Here is a 24,655-nt window from a genome sequence, read left to right as displayed (position 1 = left end):
AAAAATTGAAAATTTAATAATAATGATGATAATGTGGAATCTAAAGAAAAAATCGAGGAATTAATAGATTGTAAAGAACAGTTAATTGATAAAAATAAAAGTTTAAAAGCTATAAATAATCGAATTGAACCACTAATTAAAAGTGAGGAAATAGAAACTGAAATTACTGGAATTGAAGATTATTCTGAAAAAATAATAAAGTGGCAATCTCGAATCGCAAGATTTTTGAAAGAAAACAATAAAGAAAGTAGAGGAGGAGAAGAATCATTTAACAGAGCACAATACGAAAAATCTAAATTTGTTCCAGACAGTAATGCAGTTAAACTTCCAAAATTAAACATAAATAAATTTTACGGTGAAACAGCATTATGGCTCGAATTTTGGAATCAATTTCAAATCGCGATCCATGAAAATGAAAGTTTGACTGAGGTACAAAAATTTCCTTATTTAAAAAGCTTACTGGGTGGAATTGCATTAAATGCTATTAAAGGGTTTGCTTTGACTAAAGAAAATTACATTAAAAGTATAGAATTGTTAAAAGATAGATTTGGGCGCGAAGATTTAGTGATTAATAGTCATATGAATCGTCTATTAAATCTTGATCCCGTAAAAAATTCTAGTGATATTAGAGCATTACGGAATTTATATGATAATTTAGAAGTAAACATTAGATCTTTAGAAAGCTAAAATGTAGTCTCTGGAACATATGGACACTTATTATGCCCTATATTATTAAAGCTAATACCAGAAGATTTAACTTTAGAATACAACAGCAAACGAAAATCAAAATCAGAATTTAATGTTTCGGAATTAATTCAATTTATTAAGGAAGAAATTCAAGTACGCGAATCATCTACATTATTCCATGATAATGTTAAGAAAAATAAACACTATAACTATTATAATCCCAGGGAAGTAATAAATATCAAAAAACAGTTCAGATCGAATATTCCCACAGCTTCAGCATTGGCTACTAATGTAAAATTTAATTGCGTATTTTGTAAATTGGAACGTGATTCATTTATTTGTGAAAAAATGCCGGTTTCTGAAAAAAGAGATAGATTAATGCGCGAAGGTCGTTGCTTTAAATGTTTCCGTAAATCACACTTAAGTTCACAATGTAGGAGTAAAATTAGTCCTTGTAAAAAATGTAATAGTAAATCTCATCACGAAATAATTTGTTTTGGAATTCCGAAAACTCAAAACGAAAGTTCGCAAGAAACCGCAGAGAAAAATACAGTTGTAGCCAGTGTTTCTCATGTCGAAGAGGGACAAAAAGGGGAATTTCAATCAGTGTTTTTACAAACATGTGTTGCGAATTTGCATTTGGCAGACAAAACGCAGGAGATAAATATTTTATTTGATTCCGCGTGGATGAGGTCATTCATTACTAGAGAATTAGCTCAAAAGCTTAATCTCCCCATAATTAGAAAGGAAAATTTATTAGTTTATTCTTTTGGAAGCCGTGAACCGCAAGAAAAAACATTTGATATAGTAAAGGCGAGTATAAGCAATAAAAAATATTCTACTCGAAGGTCAGAGTTCGAATTATTGGTTACAAGTACCATAACACGTGCATCTTTCCCACCGCATAATAATAAAATAAAGTTGCTGCTTAAGGATTTTGCGCTTACTGATTTATGTCTTTCGAAAGGAATAAATTCCATTGATATATTAATTGGAGCAGATTATTATTGGAAACTCCACACTGGGTACAAGATTTGTTTTATGTCGAAACATTACTCGGAGGAAGCATAACTGGGATTACTCATTCAGATTTAAAAAATGACTCTATCATTGAAAATTTGTGTTATTGTAAGGAAAAATTTAATCGTGAGGAATTAACTAGTGAAAATAATTCTTGTGATGATATAAATTTACAGTTACGGAAATTTTGGGATATTGAAAGCTTAGGCATAAATGATAAAATTCAGAATACACCTTTAGAGCAAGAAACTTTAAAACAGTTTGAACAAAATATAAAATTTCAGGATGGCAGATACGTAGTTAAATTATCATTTAAAGATGAGGTAAACATTTCTGACAATTTTAATTTATCTAAAAGAAGGTTAATAAGTTTAACATCGCGTTTTAATAAAAATCCTTCTTTGCATGATAATTATTCTAGCGTTTTTAAAGAACAATTATCGGAAGGAATAATAGAACCTGTTAATGATAAATCAATAGTTCCAAATAGGGTTTATTACTTACCTCATCATCCAATAATTAGAAATGATAAACAAACTACAAAGTTACGGATAATTTTTGATGCTTCGGCTAAAAAAAAAAAAAAAAAAAATTGCTACTCTCTAAATGATAACTTATTATCGGGTCCCAATCTAAACCCTAATCTTTTAATTTTACTATTAAAATTTCGCGAGTTTAAGATAGGAATAATTGCTGATTGTGAAAAGGCTTTCCTACAATTGTTAATTGATGAACATGATAGGGACTATCTTAGATTTCTTTGGTCAGAGCAATTCCCTCCCAAGAAAATTGAGGTTTTTCGCAATAGAACCGTAACTTTCAGAGTAAAATCATCAACATTTTTACTGGCTGGAACAATAAAGTATCATATCAAAAATTATAAAGAATCTCACCCTTTGGTTGTTGTTGTTGTTGTAGTTCATTTACGTCGCACTATAGCTGCACAATGGGCTATTAGCGACGGTCTGGGAAACATCCCTGAGGATGATCCGAAGACATGCCATCACAATTTTGATCCTCTGCAGAGGGGATGGCACCCCCGTTTCGGTAGCCCAACGACCAGCACGCGAAGTCGAGCACTTTACGGTAGCACAGTTTAACGAGGACCAATACCGCACACCCTCGGTCCCTACGCAGACTGATCCAAGTGGTCACCCACCCGCACACTGACCGCAGCCAGTGATGCTTGACTTCGGTGCTCATCCTTTGGCATGCAAGGTTTTAAATGAAAATTTGTATGTCGACGATCTTATTACTGGTACAAATGCGATTGAAGATGAACTACTATTAATAGTAGTTCATCTTATGTATAGTTCATCTGAATAATTATTCAGGGACACTAAATTAATATTAAAGGACGCATCAATAAATCTTAGGAAGTGGAAGAGTAATTCTAAGGAGTTATGCCATAAATGGCAAGACACAAAATTTGAAAAATATCCTAGTGAAGAAACAGTACCTTTAAAGGTTTTAGGATTAATTTGGAATACTTTAAGGGATGAATTTAATTTAGATTTAAGTTGTTTAATTGATTCTTTGGAAAATGTGAAAAATACTAAGAGAAGCGTATTACGCATATCATCGAAATTATTTGATCCAATGGGATATATAACAGCATTCACGATTAGAATTAAAATTTTTCTTCAAGAAATATGGGAACAAGGCTTAGAATGGGATGAGGAATTCGGAGATATTTTAAGACTGAAATGGGAAAAATGGTATAAAGAAGTTAATGTATTAAAGGAACTTTCACTACCAAGATATTATTTTCATGAAGAAGATAGCTGTTCCGAAGTAGGGAATTATAAGATAATTATATTTTGTGACGCAAGTGAGAAGGCGTATGGAGCGATTGCATATATTCGATATGAAAGAAATCAAAATTTTTACGTAAGCATCGTTACTTCAAAGGCACGCGTTGCACCATTGAAGAAGTTGAGTCTACCAAGATTAGAACTGATGGCCACTCGTATAGGTTCCAGATTATTGGATACTTTAAGGAAAGTGTTTCAAATAAATAACAACTATATTCTGACTTAACCATAGCCCTTAGTTGGATTCGAGGAAATGCAAATCAGTGGAAGACATTTATTTCAAACAGAGTAAGTGAGATCCAAACTTCAGCAGATCCTACTAATTGGAAGTACATAAAGGGAAATGATATTCCAGCTGATATCATATCAAGAGGATGCAGTGCTAATGATTTGCTCTCAAGTGCAATTATTTTTAATGGACCAACATGGTTGACATTAAACGAAGAAAAATGGCCGAAAAATGAAGAAAATTTTAGAAGAGCAGATGTAGATGAAGAAAAGAGATCGAAATTTATTGCAGTCAATTATGCAAGTGAAAATAATGTTCACGATTCAATTTTCGATATCCACAAATTTAGTTCTATTAAGAAGGCTTACCGAATAACAGCCTGGATTAGAAGATTTATAACAAATTTGAGACTGAAGAAAGAAGATAGAATCAAAAATGTTTTAACTGCAGAAGAATTAGAAGAAGCTGAAAACCTTTGGTTGAGACACGTACAATCAATTAACTACAGTAAGGATATCGATTGCTTAAAGAAAGGACAACATTTACAGAAGTGCTCAAAAATCAGAGACTTAAATCCGTTCATTTCTGACAAAGGGATTCTACTTGTGGGTGGAAGACTACAGCACTCCAATTTGAACTATTATGAAAAACATTCTTTACTATTACCACCAAAAACTAAACTTACAGAACTGATAGTGAAAGAAGCACACGAAAAGACCCTACACTCTGGTGTTTCAAACACATTAACACAGGTACGAGAGAAATTTTGGATTCCGAAAGGTAGGCAATTTATTAAGTCAATAATTGGAAGATGCGTCTTATGTAAAAGATTCAATGTTCGATCAGGAAGAGAAATTATGGCTCCTCTTCCAAAAGATAGAATAGAACAGTCGCCTCCATTTTCAGTGACAGGCCTGGATTTTGCTGGACCCTTACTTGTGAAAGACTCTGACAGTAAGTTTTGCATCATGCTATGCACCTGTGTAGTTACACGAGCAATACACCTGGAAATTGTTTCCAGTTTAACAACTGAAGCATTTTTACTTGCTTTTCGTCGCTTCATATCCAGAAGAGGACTTTGTTCTGTTATTTATTCAGACAATGCTCAGACGTTCAAACGAGCAGAGTTTGAATTGAAAAAAAATTGGACTATTTCGAGCAGTTCTGAAGTGAGTGAGTTTTATTCCTCAAAGGGAATAAGGTGGAAATTTATCGTTGAAAGAGCACCCTGGTGGGGTGGATTCTACGAGCGAATGGTTCGTTCAATGAAAATCATTCTTCGGAAATTACTGAGGAAAACATCTTTGACTAGTGAAGAACTCGAAACAGTTCTATGTGAAATAGAAGCTGTGATTAACTCGAGGCCTATTACTTACGTGACTACAGACTCTCCATATACTTTTCCTCTAACGCCATCCCACATGCTACTTGGAAGACGATTAATAAGTTTATCGTCAGTCAAGTTATCTGGTATTGACTGCATGATAGACAAAAAAATGATAATTAAAAAATTTAAATATCGAGAAAGACTTATAAATTAATTTTGGAAGAAATGGAAAGGGGATTATCTTTTAAATTTAAGAGCTGTCAATTATGTAAATTTAGATAAAGGTAATCAAAATTTTAAGGTAAATGATATTGTTTTGATTCATGATGACAAACTTCCAAGGAGCGTGTGGAAAGGAAACTTGGAAAAATTGTGGAAACATTTCAAGGACGTGATAACAAAATAAGAGCATGTGCTTTGAAAACAGATACGTCAATAATAAAACGTCCTATAAATTTATTATATAATTTAGAAGTGAACAATTAAATTAGTATGAACATTCTATTTGAACTTTAAATTCACATTTATTATTATTTGAACATTTTATTTTACAATATTACTTAAGATTTTCATTTAACTTACAAATTAAGTTTATCTTAAGATATTATTTGAACTTTTTTGATTTAAAGAAAATATGCATATACAATATATATTTTCTTGTTTAAATGCATGTTTGTTTGAAATTGAAATATTTTGTGTTGTGAAAATTGCTTGATTTATTATTCATGATATGATAATTTAATTTCATCAATTGATATTTACTTAAATTTCAATAATTTCATTTATAAGGTAATAATTTGTTAAAGGTTTGAACTAATGCTCCTGAAACATATTATTTTAAGAATTCGATTAATATTATTGCATTATAATCTTTATATAATTAAGAAGGGCTCATATTGTAAAAAGGTAAGATTATATTATATTTTAAATATTGGTACTTTACATTTGAGAAAAATAACTTAGATTAATATATGAAATGACTAAATTGTTATTAACTAAGAGTTCATCGGGGGGAAGTGTGTTAATAATATTTCTCCATATTAATTATAATTTCTAAAACTCAATAGATGGCGCTCTGCGTAGTAATGTAAAATCATTAGTTTTCTAATCAGTTTCCTCCATGACACGGTACCATTATCATCATCCTTTTATTATTAAATATATATTATGTTAAAAGGCGTTTGTTATGATTGAAACCCCGAGATCTGAGATCATATCACCGTATTTAATAGACGGAAACAAGACTAACTCGAAGACGGAAAATCGGAATTTTTTTTTTCTGTCCTTAAAAATAATTTTTAGGTCTACTTTCTTATGTCCTGTTGTTATTTTGTCAAAAGACAGATGAATAAATATTTTTTGTACAGTATTTAAATTTAAACTTGATGTATTATGGTTAAGCTTTTTTAGATAGTTTGCATATGTCGAGGGGGTTTTGTGTATGTTAGGTATTTCATTCAAAAAATTTTCAGTCTTGGCCTTTTTTTCATCTTGCACCCATGATTATCATACAAAATTTTATTCTGTACATATCAGCAACAAAAATTTTTTTGTTTCTTTCTACAGTGGATAAAAAGAATTAATTTCAGAAATTTATGGTTCATCTAACATAAAGGCTTAAGTTGAGTTACTTACTATTAACTTAAAATGACTGTTTTTTAAACTTCTAAGGTAATATGTCATTTTCCTGGCATTCAAGATATGGTGAATTTCTATTTTATTTTTTTTCTCAAGCAAATGTCAATAAACTACATTTTGAAGACTTTAAATTTGAAGAAATTGTTTGGTCCGAATTGTCATGTTTCGTGAGAATCACCCTTATAACATTTTTATTAATTTAGTATTTTCTAATATTCTTTCTGGATGACTTAGTTGTGGACAAGTTAATAAAAAACTTTTATTTTATTAATAAGTTATCCCTCTATCTTTTGTTTTCTCGCAGCTTTGCTTCATTTTTTAGAATAATTTTCTTATTTATTTTTGCTTGTCTGTTGCTTAAAGACATTATTTTTTAGTTAATTATTTTATTTTATTTAACTTAATTAGATATGGATTGTTTATATATTTGTTAGTTTCTCTTTAGAATAGTTTGATATTTGATGTTAACTTTTTTTTTCTTTTTAAAAAATTTTCTTTTAAATAAGTATCACTTAATTAAGTTTTTATAGTATTATTGGTGCTTATCTTTTCCATAATTAATATTTTAATCGACATTAATGTATTAGGTTTAAATTCTTCATTGTGTTTTCAAAAATGTTCTGACGTTGATTAAATAGGATTTAACTTAGAATATTTATATAGTTGTATGATTTTTTCGCAACAACTTCGTACTTATAAAAAAATTGCTTTTTTTTGTTGCAAGATTGCTTTGTAAATTCCCTTAGTCTTATTAAAACATATATAAATTAATTTACAAATGCTTTCTTAGAGTTGCTATTTTATTTATAATTCTAATTTACATTATCAATTTCTTTTAAACTTATTTTGATTTATCTTTGTATTGAGGAATCTATTTCTGTTGTCAAGAAAATTCAGGTTCCAAGATTATGTACAAAATCTAGTTTTTTTAAAAAAAAAAATCATTTCTGATCAACTTGTTTATCTTAATTTTGAAATGTATTGCTTATAGGGCACCCACGGTTCAGGGAGAACAGTGAAAATCTGGAATTATCAGGGAATTTTATTTGTTGCCAGGACCAGGAAAAGTTGCTTATTTTTTTCCCCACAAAAACTTGGAAAAATTCGATCATTATATCTGTAAAATAACCGGTCTCAAAATTGTCGGTTACAGTAATCAGTTACTGAGATAAATAATTCTATTACAATTATTCGGAGGAAAAATGTCATGTTTTAGTGAAATTTCCAGGCTCATTCCATGGTATTATTTTTGCTTACAAAATATTTGACATTAAAAAAAATCAAAGCTTTCTGATGAAAAATTGCATGGTATAGATAATTTATGTTCTGGATTTTCATTAAAAGTTTCCTGATATACCTGGAAAAGTCATTTTCTTTTCCTTCTGAAATTAAGTAGGAACACTGTGCTTGCTTTTTTTTTTTTTTTATGTTGTGGAGAATTAAAGAAACATGCTGCATGAAACAAAATTTTCTTAGCGAATTTTCCTATTTTGTAGCCCTTCATTTCCCTTTCTTAAAAATAGTCTAAAATCCATGTAATGCATAAAAAATGTCCTTATTCTTTTTTAAAAATGTTGTCATGGTTTTTATTTTGAACCACTACGAAGCCTGCATAGGGAGAGTGTCTTTGGTAGCACTAAGAATTATTTCTTATTAATTGCTTTGATTATTTTAAGCCTTTCAAAATAAATTATGGATTTGTCAAAGAGCAATTGAGCACTTTTCTGTTTCTGATATGTCAAATTTTATAATATATAACAATAATTAAACAATTCTTAAGAGCAGAGAAATAAAGCAAATGAGATTAGCTTTTTGCACCATCATTACTTGAACTATTTGGTCAATGATGAATGTGATTAGACTCTCTAATTTCTTTCATATAAGATTCATGTACTTTTGAAAATTTGAAAGTGCTACACTGAAATTGATTTAGAAATAAAATTCACACTACTAAGTTTAAACTATGAATTTAATGTCAAATAAAATGAGGTAAATCTATATAAATTTATATTTCTAAATATGAATTGATGAAAATTGGGACTATTAAGTCGAAATCTTTGCCCCCCCCCTACTCTCCTAATCCCTACATGTAAGATTTATCTATGTGCATGAGTACAATCCAAACGCTACATTGGCAGTTATTTTTTTATTTTATATCCGGCGTTGAACAACCGACCCAATTTTGGGTTTACGACCACCAATGTTCAACTCCGTAGTCTTGTAATTTTAAACCAATCCTGAAGACAAGGAAACTTCTGGATCAGTACCTCCAGAGGTATTGATTTGTTATGGGAACATGGAGGATTTTGCGACTCGACAAATTTAATGTGCATCAGTTACCATTTACTACATGGGGATTCTTCGGTCGGCGGAGATCGAACCCACTAACTCTTGGACATGGGCTCAGTGCCCTACTAACCAGGCCCTCAAGGCACCTGGCAGTTATTATTGCCAATGTTGGCAAGAAAAAAAACTGGTGCAGATGCATAACAAATTAGCATCAAATGGGACAGCTATTTATTGCTTTAAAAAGGGCTAAGAATCACCTCTAACAGCAATGATCAGAAAGAGAAATTAACTCATTATCACACTAATCATATAATGCAGTTTACAGATTTCAATTCAAAAATAATAAGCATTTATGTTGTAAAAAATTCTTTATTTTCATAGAAAAAAATTTACAGTAGTTATAAAGAGAAATATTCATCGCAAGATTGCACAAAAAATATCCCAGCATTTTTTGGTAAGAAAATATAAATCTTAATTACATAAAGATTTCAACACTTGCTATAGAGTTACTGCTTTTCCGTAAAATCAAAAATAGAAATTCAAAGTTTGTTTATAGTATTTCAAAGCAGAATAAATCAGTAGAGTTCTACATAACTAATTTTGACTCTCTGCTGCTCTTTTTTTTTTTTAAATTCTACACTTGTATGTTTAGATAAAACTTCTACTTCAATTAAGGTATAAAAAGAATTATTTGTTGATCATTAAGTAAAATTGAAAGTTATTTTAATTTTGCTTACAGAAATATGGAAAACATTTCTGAGCCAGAAGTCTTAAAATTATATTAATCAAACTGAAAAAAAAAAAAAAAAAATTTAAAATGTTTATAAGAATGAAACAGAAATCAAAACACAAGTAAACACATAAGTTTCATGCATGGAAAAAAGCATGTTTGTTCTGAGATTAAACATGAACTAAATGTAATATGAATCAATCATTAAAGTCACTATGAATATGTAATTATGACACTTAAATAATGAAAAAAAAATTGACATGTGAGTAATGAAAGACGAGAGGATGTAAGGAAGAGGTTAAAGTTATAGAAGTTCACCAAAGCTGACATGACCAGTGGCAGCAGCATGAGCTGAAGCATCTTTTTCACCAATCAAATTTTGACCGCAATCATTGCACTTCAATTTAAAGTTGACTATATCAGTAAACTGCTTACTTGATCGAGCTTCCCTAGCTACTTCTAAAGCAAGTTCCAAAATTTGAGTATCAGATACATGAAATATCGTTTGAAGCTTTTCCTCACGCTGCATGTACAATGGATCATAATGAATACCATCATATACAACAATACCTCTTCTTTGGTAATTATTACTTTCTCCAAATCTTAACATTTGACAGCTCATGATGTCAATGGCACAAATCTCTAACTTGAAAAATTCACTTAAAATGGCAAGTTCAATAGCTCCACCCCAGTTGGCTTGATTGAGAATCCATCGGCAATACTCGGAGTTTTCACGACCTAAAAAGGCATCATTATATTTCACAGGATCTTTTGACACTGCATCAGCAATAATTCGTCTCAGTTTATCACTTTTGGCTAATTCTAAAAGTCCATTGTGCACAAGAAAATAAACACTGGAAAATAAGCACGAGTTGTTCGAAGGAACATCATATCTCATCATTATTCCGGGCATAATATCTGGCGCGCCATTGCTAAATTCCTTCATTTGTTTCATCACTGGAGGTAGTTCTTGTTTCCTTTTCTTAGGGCTCTCACTTGAAGTTGGTTTATTGACATCAGGTACAGCTTGGGCATTCAAAGTTTCATCAACTTGAATGATTAAAGTCTCCCCAGATTCAATACCCACTTCATCTAATTTTGAATTATCATGTTCCAATTTTATTGGCTTTGGGGGATATCCACTAAGAATTTTCATTTTTTCGGGTTGAATTTCGGTTACTTTCATAATTGACTCCTTCAATGCCTTTACAGTACTACTGCTTTCCAACTCGGATATAGTAAATCGTCCGCTAGCAGATATACATCTGATTGCGAAGCTAGAAGTAGCCATTGTCTTCTTATCTGAAAAGTAAAAGTACATACATTTAATAATAACACAACAAAACTATTTTTCAAAATGAATTTAATTAAAGATGAAACATTTAGAATATGGTTAAAATATTTAGCGAACTAAAAATAGTTATCTTTTCATAATGTTAAAAACCATGACAAATATCAAAAACTTACTTAAACCTTTAAAACTCTAAAGAGGAGATCCTCAAAACAAAATTTTCTTAGTCATTTTGTAAAACTTTCTTCATAAATTCAAATATGTTTATAACCTAACACAGTCAGAGACTTATTGTTAAAACTAATAGTAATATGCCTAATTATGTATTTAGTAATATTTACATATTTGGTAATTCTACAAATAAGGAATATCTTTTTATCCATAACAATTCTATTAAAAAAAAACCTACAGAAATATTGCTAAGGTTATTATTTTTATATTATATAAGCTGAATATAAAGCATTTAATTTCATTTTAATATTTTAGAAGAGGTGTGCAAATCGGCATAAAAGGCATGTTACTAAAATTCTCAAAGAAAATGTCACAGGGGGCTCATTCCATGTTAAACGGATCAACATTACTGTCATCTCATAGGTTAATATCAGAAGCTCAGGATATTTTTAAAGAATTTCATCTTAATTTATAAAATTACCAACGAAAACAAAAGACTGACCAAGAAGATAATTTTTTTTTTTATATCTTAGAACATGTGTTAAATCAATAAATTCATAGTACAACTTCAGCAACACTAACAATCAAAATTTTTAAGCGTCCATTAAAATTGCAGCACTGATGACCTCATAGCTGCTTTCACTTTTCACACAGTTGTCTCAACTCCAGGCCTAGTGACTCGGAGCAAAAATATAATAGGAAATATAGGAATTCATTTAAGAAATGATAGGAATGTTTTGAAAATAATATATGAATCCCTAATATTTTGTTTAAAAAATATAGGTTCGAAATTTGCATAGAACATGCACAATTTTTATTTATGTGTTATTCAAAGCCAATGTTATGAAAAAACATTTCTACAAAACCATATCTTGGCTTTAAAACTTAATGTTTTATTAGATAATCTAACTGGAGAAAAAAAGAACACTGATTGTAGCCAAATTTTAGCTTTCTTGCCCAGGACAGGTTGGAATATATTCCTTAATATATTTGAGTAAACCGTAGACTTATATCAGTGTTATACATTAATAAAAGAATAATTATATAGATAATTAATAAAGTAATTAGATTTTTAAAATTTTTTGAGAACCAGCAAAAGGTTTCAAATAATATTTCTAGAAAATCTGAATAAAAACAATTAAGTTCATTAATACACAGCATTAGAGTTAGGAAAAAAAGTTTATTAGTAATAATGTTGGTAATACTAAGTAATATTATATGAAAATTTTACTCCTCATCTTTGCAAGTCTCCTGTAGTAAATTCTGGGAAAGACTCAATTAATCTTATAAGGATTTCACATGATTTTCTAAATCATGCAATTTTTCTTTGTTTTTTTCGCAATTGTTCCGATTCAGACAGAGATCGTTTTTCTGCGTCTATCTTAGCTTAGGCAGCTTCTTTTTCTTCTTTATATACTGAACGTGCTTTAGTTACATAGTTTAATAATGAGAAAGTCATAGGAATATTTAAAATGCTATTATCATGCCTCCGAACAGCATCTTTATGTAATCTTAGGCCAATAATTGCTTTTTCAGACAAACAAGATCTTTCTGGTGATAAAATTGCATTGTTGACTGAGAATCCTCTCTCAACATCTGCATTGCCATGTGAAAGAGAGAGAGGCAGGATTTTACCAACAAATATTAGTTTTTGTACTTTAGTACACCAGTGTATTTAGTATTGAGCACTTTAGCCCAATAACTGACCACTCTTTTATACTTGACAGAATTTTCAGAATGAATGAGAGAAGTGAACTAATCACAGAGTTTGTCGATATCTCCATCCAAACGATAAGTTTGCCAGTCTCTGACAATTGTGTCAACTTCCTTATCTATAAGATGAAGAGATTTCATTTTCTTGCACTGTCTGTTACAGCATTGTCAGAGGAGTCTTTCCTCATGATAGGGTGTAACACTTCCATATCCTTTAAAAAATTATTACAAATGGGGAGATTTTCTTGTATAGAATTTGTCAATATTACAAGGAATTTTTTAAATTCACATCTGAGATGCTTACGGTCTGGTTTCTTAAGCTTTAAAACAGTCCTTTTGGCACCTACTCTTATGTTAATGTCTTGAATCGGTTTTAAGTTTGCTGTGTCATCAATGTTAATGTTGTATAAAGGCACGCCTTCTTCCATAGCAACCAAGCTTTTTTTCACAAATTTGATCATAATATTTCGTAAAAATTCATTGGTTTTGTTGTACAAAAGATGCACCAGAGGTCCTTCTGCTTGAAAAATTGCTGCGTAAGAATCCAAAATTGGAATCGTATCAGAAACAAATTCAATAACCACTAAAGATGCTGGATCTTTTAACTCCTTAACAATTCTCAGATACCTTGAATTACTCTGAATCGCAGAAGAGTTTTTTTGCTTTGGCAAAAAATTTACAAAATACTCCAATGCAGGATTACACTAAAATGATCCTGTTTAGTACAGGACGAAGTGTGAGCCATCGAGAACTAACGTGTCTCAAAAGAATTTTTGTTCTAAATTGAGGAGGCTTTGCAGTTCTTTCAAATCTTCTCTTCTCGCTGCACTTGGTAAAACCAAAAAGGTCAAACCAAAAAGCCAAAAACCAGGTTAAAAAAACCAAAAAGGTCATTTACAAACTGATCTAAATCAAGTGAAAGAGAAGATATGGATCTGAAAAATGAGTCATGAACTTTGTGAAGGGAACATGTCCCAAAATCAACAAGTTTTGGTGAATTTTCCAGGGCCAGTTTCTCGTTAAATTTTTTAGCAACTGATTTATTTACATTCGGTCGATCCTGACTACGCATTAAAAGTTTACTTAGCGGTAATTTACTTAGCGTGTCTCAAAAGAATTTTTTGTTCTAAATTGAGGAGGCTTTGCAGTTCTTTCAAATCTTCTCTTCTCGCTGCACTTGGTAAAACCAAAAAGGTCAAACCAAAAAGCCAAAAACCAGGTTAAAAAAACCAAAAAGGTCATTTGCAAACTGATCTAAATCAAGTGAAAGAGAAGATATGGATCTGAAAAATGAGTCATGAACTTTGTGAAGGGAACATGTCCCAAAATCGACAAGTTTTGGTGAATTTTCCAGGGCCAGTTTCTCGTTAAATTTTTTAGCAACTGATTTATTTACATTCGGTCGATCCTGACTACGCATTAAAAGTTTACTTAGCGGTAATTTATGATTATTTAAAGTCTCTACTAAATTACAGCAGATTTATTGGAATTTGCATGCCCCCAAAAGACTGAATTTAGATAAGAACTAACAACTCTATCGCACTCTTCGCTCCAAAATCTGATATACATGTCCAGTTGCTTCTTAACTTGTTGTGGTTTTTTCAAAAGCCAAAGTAAACAAACTAGAAGACTTTTTTAACTGGGTGATTACTTCATTATGAAAGTATGGTCCAGGGACATGAGACAATACGCAGGAAACTTTCCAGTCACTAAACTGCACTTGATTAACGATAGTGTTACCTTTAAACATAGCCTGAAATAACGGCACAATATCCTGAATTGAAGCAAATGAATAATTGGATACTGCGACTTTCATTGCCACTTTTTGGCTTTGGCTCAACTGCATCATCACAACTTTTGTATTAGTTCCAGTTGTGGTACTAGAGCTAGCTTTTTTTCCAAACAACTTCCTCTGCCCTTTTGCTTTTTTGGCAGCCAGCTGATGCTTTTTCCCCATTAGAATGTTACAGTAGTTGGGAAATTCCACTATTCAAAAATTGAACACAACTGTTAGAGAGACTACAGTATGCAGTATCCCCATCTTTACCTTCTTGACACCAATTACTTAGTAAATCCCCATTTCTGTTGAGAACTTCAAGCCATGAGAGTTGAAATTTAGTTTTTCCAGCAGGCATTTTTCTGAAAGAGAAGTACAGACAATTAATGCCTATTCAAACATATCAAAAAGTTTTAAAAAGCAGAAAGAAATTTCTTTACTAACTTAAGGGGTGACTTATTTTACACCAGCTATAATAACCTTAGGAAATAATACAATGAATTTTTTTTTAAAGTCATCTACACAAGTTTCTTAAACTTACAAACCATATTTTTTTAGAAATAAAACTACTTGCATTTCAAAAGAATATTTTAAAATAAACTTCAGCATTTGACAGATTTGGAAAATTTAGTAGGAATTTGGAAAAAAAAGTTAATGAAAATTTATTTATACCCATTTTAATTCTTAAGTAAGTTTAATTAAGTTTACCAGAGTGAGCTTCAAATTTTTCTTTTAACTCAGAAAAATTTAACAGAACAAAGGGTTGCTTAAAATTATTAAGAATGAAATACAGCAGAGAACCAATTATCTGGTATGTTCGGAACCATCCCTATCCCACATGTCTGAATATCCCGGTTTTCTGAATCTGCTAAAAAACATTATATATCGATGTTTCATCGAACCCAAATTACAATGAAAAATACTAACATATTTTAAAATATGAAAAAATAAAGAAGGAAAGCTCTCCTTAGTTTAAAATTCGGAAGAAAACAACATTTTTATTTATAAAAACATTTATAAATTAAGGTAAGAAAAAAAAATTTCACATATTTATCTAAAAAAAAAAGAGGCTAAATCATACTTAATCAACTGCGACTGTTTTTAAAAATAAAATAAAAAGCAAACTCAAAATGCAATATGTTAAGATTTTACATTAAAAAATGAATCATAAATAAGTTGGATAAATAGAAAGAAATATATAAATTATGATAGTAAAACTGCAAAATTAAGAAAAGAAAAATAATAAAAAACTTATGTTCACTAATATGCATGTGCAATACCCCTCCTCCTCGTAAATCATAGAGAAAACGAAATCAGAAAGCCGCTCCTTTATGTTTGATTGATGGCAGCTATCAGAAAACCACTGTTTCTTTCCAACACACAAGAGAAAATAAAGAATTTGTGCCTGCCTCACCTAAACCCTGAAAATCTTCAAGGCTACAGAAGAAATATATTGAAGTTATTGAAGAAGTGGCGGTAAAATCAAGCAAAATTTATCCCGGTGTTCTGTACTGTACTTTTATAAGCATATCAGATATTTTTAAGCCAGATACCCTATTTTTTAAAATTATGTTAAACCATGTTTTTTAGAAGAAAAATTATTTACATTTCATAACAAAATTTTTAATGTAAGCTTCAGTTTCACATTTATTTTAAATAAAAAAAAGCTTTATGAAAATGAAATAATATTAATTTTCAAATTTATTTAGTTTCACCTACATAGGCTGCAAATTTTTTAACTTTAACTCCCTAACATTTTATTGCACCTGTGTGGACTTTAGACTACAGAATAACTATCCTAAATGCTTTAAAATGAATTGCAATTTTTTTTTTACCTGTCTGGATATTAATCTAGCAGAGGAATTTTTAAATCGCGTAAAAATGAATAGCGATTTGTAGACCGAATTATATACAATACAAGCATAGCTCACAAATTATTTCGTAAACCATGATTTGTAAGTCACCTACATAGGAATCACGATTCGTAGTCCAAAATTGTTAAGTGTGACAGTTGTAAATCATGTTCTTGAAAACCAAATCTCTTAAATGCGAACGATTTCGGACTCGCGATTCATGTAATGATTGTTTGTCGCGTGATATGTTCCAAAATTAAACTCGAGAAAGAGAAAAAAATCACTTAATTACATTAACTTACTAAAAAAACTTTTAAGAGAAAAATATAAACAGAAGAACTTACCAAAACGAAAATCACTTTATTGAATCCCCATGACAGCACTATATCTTATTCCCCACGATCCTCACACATATTTCCTTCACTTGCTGAGGATTCCCTTTTACTTGTTGTCGGTGCAGCTGTGTTGAGACATTGCAAACGGATGATCGGTTAAAGAATTTTTTGGTGTGGTTTGATGATTGACATCAAACTAGCGCAAATCTGGAGCGCGGACGTTGAGTAAGGATTATAAGGAAAAATTTAGTAAAAAATATAGAAAAAATAGAAAATATAGCAAATTTTCCAGATTAATAGGAAACATAGGAGTGCTGCGAGACCTGCAACTCTAAATCCATTTTTATGAATCCCTCGAATGCAAATAGCCATAGACTGTTTGATGTTTGCAACTATGATGCAAAAACAGAACAAAATACAAAAGCAAAAACGTAAAACCATAACATACCTCCATTGATCCAGTGGACTACTTAAAATTAATATATGAATGTCAAAGTCTAGTTTAGTGATCCCAGACCACCCTTAATTTCGAGTTTTAATAATTGATAGGATTTTTATTATCCTAATGCTTTTGTTTTATAAAAAATTATATTTAATTAGCAGATATAAAAGTATGAAAAAAATTGTACACTTTTACTTTGTGTTTAATTGCATTGTAAAAAAGACAAAGGAGTTAAAATTTTTAAAATGTCATTTCAAATGTTGCTTAAAGGGGGGACCCCACCCGGAATATTTCAAAAATTCGAAAAAAAATTTATTGCATTTTTCGAATCTTTGTACCCTAATGTCTGTCTAAAATGAATTCTTGGTACTTAACTTCGTTTGGAAGTTATACCGGAAAATAGAGAGTCGTCGCTAAGCAGGTATAAAGACCCGTTCGGCCAGATTAGGAGGGGCGAAATTTTTTTTGTGTCTCATCCATTCTGTTGACTGTATATAGAAACTTATTGTAGGCATTTCATTTATCGACCATTATATATATGAAATTAAACGTTTTACCTAACCATTAGTCAAAACTTTAAACGCGTTTTTCTGAAAACACTGTTTTTTGAACTGGCCTAATGTTTTTCTCATGATCAATACAACGAAATTAGCTATTCTTTATTTTAAATTACGTAAAAATATATCCTTTAGAAAGTAGCATAGGATTTTTTTGATATTTTCATATTTCGATTTATATTAGTATTTTAATAAATTTTTTAATGAAAAACTTAACCTTTTTTTAAAGTTGCCGCCATTTTGGTAATTTTGTGAATATCAAAAAACCGAATTTTAGATAATGTCTTTATGTTTCAGAAAATCTAAACAAAATCGCTTTCCTATGTTTCAGGACTTCTAAACTTATGAGGCCAGTGAGGTGCTACTTTTTGATGACCAGCCACACACGGAGCTGCCACCAACTTATTTTTTATTATTTTGTAAAAGAAATTTTTTTAAAAAAGACTTAAATTGTAGCTAAATAACATAAAAACAACGAGTCTCTGCTTTGTCTCTATTAACAAAATTTTTTTTAAGAAAAACATTAATATTTTACCATCTCAGGGTGGGGTCCCCCTTTAACTTACTACAGATTAAGTACCTACAAATGCAATTTTGCTAATTGAAACTTATTAGCAGATCAATAAAAAATTTAAACAATCTTACATTAAAATGCTTTTTCAATTTTGAAATCAGATTTCGTTTTAAAAAATATATAAGCCAAACCTTTCTATAAAAATCAGTTAATTTAAACTAGGGGTGCACAACATATTGCACGTGGACCATATGCAGCCTGCCAACTCTTGATGTGCGGCCCGCTGCAGTATCTAAACAAAATATAATAATTGAAAATTTGAAATTGCAGATTTAAGCTTTAATACGCTTGATCTTAACTAATGCTTTTTTGATGAAATTTTTTCCAATGGCTGACGCTGCAGAATTCCAGTTTTAAAAGTCGCAATATTTTTAATACATATTTTTAATACAACATATTTTTAATTACGATACGCAAAATTTTGAATTTTAATTATCACTTTTGAAGCTCTTCTAATGACTTTTGACAGTTTTTTTCCCCCGGTAATTATTGCTACGCATTTACACAGTTTCTAAAATCACAATTTTTTTTTTTAAGTACGTTTAGCATCTTTAAAGTTTTAAATATTGTATTAAAATAAGTACATTTTGAAATGCTTTATTTGCATAAACTTCATCTTAAATCCAAATGACTTTTAATCATTTTTCGCATACATTGCAATGCATTACTACGTGGTTTTCAAAATTTCTATATTTTTTGCACAGTATTATTATGAATCGCGAGTCACTCATTTAGCCTTAACCAATTTTTGGTGTGGTCTACTTGTGCCAACTTAATCACAAAACCAAATTATTTTTCAACTGTTAATTTGGCAATTATTGCTACACATTACTACATGGTTTCGAAAGTCCCGATATTTTTAATATGCTATTATTACAACACTTGAATTTCAAATTCTGCATGCATCACTTTTTGACGCTTTATTTGAGCCAATTTCATTTCTCTGCAGTTGTTACTACGCTTCTCTAGGAGATTTAAAAAATCCTGACATAGTTAATACTACATTATTATGACACACAAGTTTTTCACCCGAATCGCGAATAAAATAAGTCACTTTTTGAGATGCTCCACGTTTGAATTTTAACATAAATATACATATTTTTGAAAATCCTAATATTTTAACGCAATATTACAACTCCACTCAGTTTCAATTATTTTTCTGTAGCTTACAAAACATTTTTTATTTAAAAAAATATTTCATATTTATAAAACCTCTTATAATTAATTAAAAATAAATTTTCTTAAATTTGAAGTATATTCTGTAGTAAATGTTGAATTTTATTTTGAGCTGTTAGGGTTTAGTTTAAATAATTAAAACCCTATTTAAGTATTTAACTAGCATTTATTTTATACACTAGAATTTTTAATTCCATGAACTTCGAATTTTTTTATTCTTAAAATTTGTTAAAAAATGGACTTTTGTATTATGGTAATATAATTGTATTTGATTTTTCCATTTATTTTAATTGATTTAAATATTTTTTCTGATAAGGGAATTTTTTTAAAAAACATTCTCTTATCAGAAAAACCAGCTTTGCAGTCTTTAATTTTAAACAACTAAAAGTTATTTAATTTTATGATAACATATTACTAAATTAACTGATAGAGAATTTAGTGTTGAAGCAACACAATAGCAAGTGTTGTAGATTTGTTTTATCCATACAAAATATAAAATACAGTTAAAATTAAGTTGAACTAGAAAGAACGATTCCTACTGTATTATATCTGTTTTTCCATACCATAAACGTAACATTAGGTAACAGATTCTTCTTATGAAAACTTGGAGTCAAATCAAACGTCCAGGCCAACAGGACTTGGAAACTTTAAAACCTTTCCATATGTTGTTTTTGGTTAGAGAATATTGTTTCAAATGTAATAATCAGGGTATCAGGGATGAGATTGCCCAAAAGACAAAAAAGCTGAATTTCCAAGCGAGTAAATTTTACACGTGTGCATCATTTAATAATAAGTTCTTGACAATTTAAGATAATAAATAACTATGCGTTGACATAAAATTGTGTACTAATTTATTAATAAATGAATGATTACATCGATACTTAACATTTAGTAAAAAGTAAAATTACCAATTGAGAAAATAAAGCTAAAAATTATATTTTCTTTAGTTCACATAAAGGAGACAACTATTATTTGAGAAACTGTCTGGTTTAGCAAATAAAAACTACTGAGAACATACATTAACATTCCCTTTCTTTTAATAAATACTGTTACGTGATTTATAACAAATATATCAGAAGCATGACTTTTTAAATAATTTAGAAAAAAAAAAAAAAAACCTTCTACAATTAGAATCACTATGTTTTAGCTAGAGCCCTGTGAAACATGCCAATAACTGTGAAGTAGAGACATATACTAGTAACTCCTTAACATACAAAAATTGCTATTTTAGTTTGAAAAAATTACATGATAATCAGCAACTGTTTAGATAATTATTTTTCATATAACAACTTTGCATTTTATACCATAAATAACAGCAGCATTATTTTTTAAATTTTGGTGCTGAGTTAATCAACTCTTTTTCCACAAAAAATTGAATCACTTTTTAAGTGACTGCTTTTGTTTGCTATATCATTTTTTAAAATTTTGTTTAATTTGCTGCAAATGCTTCATGTTTTACAAAACAAGCAAAAAAAAATCCTTTAACAAAGTCAAATTACTCGTAATGCAGCTTGTGAATGAGGGGAAACAAACGGATTGGTGATTAATTTAGTCATTAGCCCATCTTCAAACATCTTTTGACAAATCCTCAGGGTTGCCACTCAAATCTGGAAGAAAAAAAATAGGAAACATAATTCCCTATATTTTCCCAGTTTGTAAAGAAAAAATCAAAATTCCCTGTTATTTTAGGTGATTTTTAAATTCCCTGTATTTTTCAGGTTTTTCCTGTCCTCCCTGTAGAGTGGCAACCCTGAATCCTATCTTTTCTTTCTTTCCCTGGATTTTGGATTTTAAAATCGCATGAATATGAATCACGATAATGGATTTTGAAATCACGTGAATATAAAACTCGATTTTAAAAATGAAGAAATAGAAACCACAATTCATAATTTTTAGATTGCGCAAATACAAACCACAATATGTAATTTTTAGATAGAGTGGATACAAATCCTGATGCATAATTTTCAGATCGCGTGAATGCGAATCCCAATGTCTTATTTTAAAATTACGTATAAATACGAAAATCGATGTTTGATATTATAACCGCGTGAACAAATCACAACATCGGATTTTAAACTCGCATGAATATGAATCGCTACATAGGTTTTTAAAAACGCGTGAATACAAATTGTTATATTGGATTTTTAAATCTCATAAATAAGAATCACAATGTAGGATATTCAAATCGCGTGAATAAGAATCGAAGTACTACCAAATTCCGCGATTGGGACTTCTAAAAGGCTCGTTTGAAGCAGTTACGTCTGAATTATAAAAATACAAACTATCTGGCGGGCGGGTGAAAATGCAAAAAATCTTATCTCTTGAGCGTAAAAGAAAAAAATAGCTAAAATAAGTAAAAATGTTGAAGGATTGGCAGCTATGTAGTTTGAATTTTCTGTTTATCTTTGAAAATCAGAAATAAATATATTTACTTTATTTCAGCGGCTGAATTTTTCGAAAAAGCAGAATATTTATATATTAGAAAAAGTGAAGCTTTTAAATAATCCGAATTTTTGATTAAAAAAAAAAGGCTAAAATTCAAGAGACAAAAGTAAAAAAAAGCGAAAATCCGCTAAAAAGCGGAAACATCTCATCCCTGAATAATTGGCTTACTTAAGATACAGCTTTGAATATTTCATGTATAAGAATGTTTTAAAGTTACTAACTTTAACTGTTACAGAACTTCTCTTTTAACAAATTTTAAGCATTTTCCTTCAGTAGTGCAGCTATGCCATGATGTAACATTACATATTCTTGCTTTTTAACTTTAAGTTTAATTTTTGAATGCACTTCTTTCAACAAATACTCTCAGGGGTCTGTCTAGACATTTTGTGAAAGGTCCGGTTTTGCAAAATTGTGAAAAAATTACTCAAAATTTGTGAGTATAAAATAAATGTTAAGTCACATTCTTTCAACCAGGGTCCTGCTTTTGTGAATTTGTGCAAATAGGGTCCAGTTATTGCAAAAAAAATTTTCAAGGAGTTTTTAAATTGTAAAGACATACAAGATTATGTTCAACACTGTAAAACAATAATTAAAAAAATTAAATTTTAAAAAATAAACAGCAACTGCTGCTAGTAAATTAGCGATGCAACATACAAATATTTGGTATTTTGCCTATATTGCTGCAGCAGAATATTCATTTCGGAGGAATAAAGGAAGCGTCTGCCGAAGACAAAACTTTGTTAGTTTACATGTCTTTCTTCGATTAACAAAACAATAATGAAGATATACCAATTTGTGAAGGGTCCGATTAAAAAATAAATTATTTTTTGAAGAGTCCATTTTTAAGTTTAAACATTTTGTGAAGGGTCCGTTTTTATGAAAAGATATTTTGCCAAGGGTCCATTAACGGACCCAAATTTCTTCTACACAGGCCCCTGACTCTACAAATAAATTTTTGTAATTTACCATTATGTTATAGATCAATACAAAGGTTTTTGCCAATGTTCACATTAATTTTTTTTTAAAGGAAGTCAGTACAAACACTAAGTATAATATTATACACATAATTTTATTCACATATGGGATTTTCTTATCTGGAAAATTTCAAAGATTTAGCTCGCAAAGCACATCATGCATACAAAATTAAACTCATTTATAACGGAAACATGGATTTAACAAAGAAATCAAAAATACTTGATTGATAAGTTGGTTTATTCGAGTACATCTAGCTTTTAACGAGCAAACCCTGGTTATACCAAGCAATAGGTATTTTTATGAGCATAAAATTTCTACTTAATTCCACCTTTGAAATTCAGCTAATTCCTTCTAGATGTTTGTGGAGTCGACGAATTTATTTTCAATTTCAACGATGTCTTATTTGAAGAACAACAGCACAATAAAAGGTTCAAAGTAAATAAACGAACTTCCTTTGTATTCTTGACAAGTAAAAAATTAATAAAGAAAGTACTGTTATGATCTTTCACGCTCGTTATAAGCGAATCATTCAAGCTACAAAAAGTGTCGATACAAACACCAAACTATTTAAGTTTTTAAAAAAGGTTAATAAAATTTCTTTCATATAAATGTCAAATTCAAAACAAGGCCATGTTACCTACTAATTTCTGTTTCGTTTCCAGAATAGCTTATAAAAGATATTGAACATATTAAGAAATGAAGCACAAATTTTAACTTTTCCTTTACTGAAGAAACATATTAAGAAATCATAGATAGTTTAAACTAATCGTAATGAAAAAAGATTCTTAGAGATGTTCAAAAGATTGCTTCCTCTCTATTTTGAAACGAGCATTCAGAAAACTCTGTTACACATAAAGGTATATGACACTTATTCTACATTTTTAACAATATAAAAAAAAATGTAACTTTCATAACTACTTACAAAATTAACTGGTAAAAACGAGATTTAGTGATTGGAACAAAATATAATTTAAAACTTAGTTCACAGCTGATTCAAAATAAACAGCAATATACTTCAAAGGAAAAAGCATGGCGTACATGGAAGCGTTGCCAAATCAGAAGGTATAAAAATAAGGAGTATGTGCAGTGTTTTAGCAGCCTCCTATATTCTCAACACGATGCGATCGCAACCCTCGAATGCGCCATCTGGGGAGCAGACCGGTTCCATGTCTTAACTCTCCCCCTTCCCTCTCCTCTTTTCAGTTGTATAGGAATGTACGATGTCATTTCTCCGTTTTTTAATATTTTTCATACTTAATTATCAAAAATATTTCTCAAAATTTCCAAGACACTTTATTTAGAACTATGTTCAATGTATTTCTCACGTACTTCCTTTTTCTATGCCTGCCCACACGCTAACGGTGAAAGCATGCGATTTGTTTGTTGCCATAGGTGGAGATTTCTGCTCTGCGCCACATGCAGCTCATTTCGATCGCCAATACAGTCCAGCACTTTACGGTAGTACAGCTTAACGAGGACCGATACAGCACATCCTTGGTCCCTACGTAGGCTGATCAAAGTGGTCAAAGTGCTTACTGACAGCAGCCAGTGATGCTTGACTTCGGTGTTCTACTGGGAACCGTGTCTTTACGATCAGTAAACTGCGGGACAC

At 30.2% G+C, this 24,655-nt stretch overlaps 2 protein-coding genes across 6 annotated transcripts; one reads left to right on the top strand and one right to left on the bottom strand.

Annotated features, from left to right (window-relative positions):
- Positions 1–3,306: 3,306 nt before the first annotated feature.
- On the top strand, positions 3,307–7,734 carry LOC147801184 (uncharacterized). The gene is made up of 3 exons (XM_087155174.1): positions 3,307–3,676; positions 3,754–5,203; positions 7,707–7,734. Exons 1-3 carry the CDS (start codon positions 3,307–3,309, stop codon positions 7,732–7,734), a joined length of 1,848 nt encoding a protein of 615 aa, XP_087011300.1.
- Positions 7,735–9,353: 1,619 nt separating this feature from the next.
- Positions 9,354–24,125, bottom strand: Yod1 (Yod1 deubiquitinase). Of its 5 annotated transcripts, none has more exons than XM_016059990.4 (3): positions 23,966–24,112; positions 21,123–21,230; positions 9,354–11,036 (listed from the first exon to the last, which is right to left on the bottom strand). In XM_016059990.4, the coding sequence occupies exon 3, from the start codon at positions 11,023–11,025 to the stop codon at positions 10,039–10,041; it is 987 nt and encodes a 328-aa protein (XP_015915476.1). In that variant the 5' UTR covers positions 11,026–11,036; positions 21,123–21,230; positions 23,966–24,112; the 3' UTR covers positions 9,354–10,038. The 5 variants fall into 5 exon arrangements, with proteins under 5 accessions (XP_015915476.1, XP_015915473.1, XP_087011554.1 ...); XM_016059987.4 differs by lacking the exon at positions 21,123–21,230 and adding an exon at positions 14,957–15,048 and having other exon boundaries at positions 23,966–24,096; XM_087155428.1 differs by lacking the exons at positions 21,123–21,230; positions 23,966–24,112 and adding exons at positions 14,957–15,048; positions 16,884–16,898.
- Positions 24,126–24,655: the final 530 nt, after the last annotated feature.

The sequence above is a fragment of the Parasteatoda tepidariorum genome, chromosome 11, assembly GCF_982258835.1.
Source record: "Parasteatoda tepidariorum strain Cologne lab strain chromosome 11, Ptep-v5.0, whole genome shotgun sequence".
In the NCBI taxonomy this organism is placed as follows: domain Eukaryota; kingdom Metazoa; phylum Arthropoda; class Arachnida; order Araneae; family Theridiidae; genus Parasteatoda; species Parasteatoda tepidariorum.
This window is presented reverse-complemented; position numbering and strand designations above follow the sequence as displayed.

Excerpts from the sequence above, each read along its gene's own strand:
- Yod1 (XM_016059987.4), bottom strand. The coding sequence starts at position 15,044 with ATGCCTGCTGGAAAAACTAAATTTCAACTCTCATGGCTTGAAGTTCTC. Across the intron at positions 11,037-14,956 it reads AAGTAATTGGTGTCAAGAAG|ATAAGAAGACAATGGCTACT; the intron begins GTAAAGATGGGG and ends TTTACTTTTCAG.
- LOC147801184 (XM_087155174.1), top strand. The coding sequence starts at position 3,307 with ATGGGATATATAACAGCATTCACGATTAGAATTAAAATTTTTCTTCAA. Across the intron at positions 3,677-3,753 it reads ATTAGAACTGATGGCCACTC|CCCTTAGTTGGATTCGAGGA; the intron begins GTATAGGTTCCA and ends ACTTAACCATAG. Across the intron at positions 5,204-7,706 it reads AGACGATTAATAAGTTTATC|GGCACCCACGGTTCAGGGAG; the intron begins GTCAGTCAAGTT and ends TATTGCTTATAG.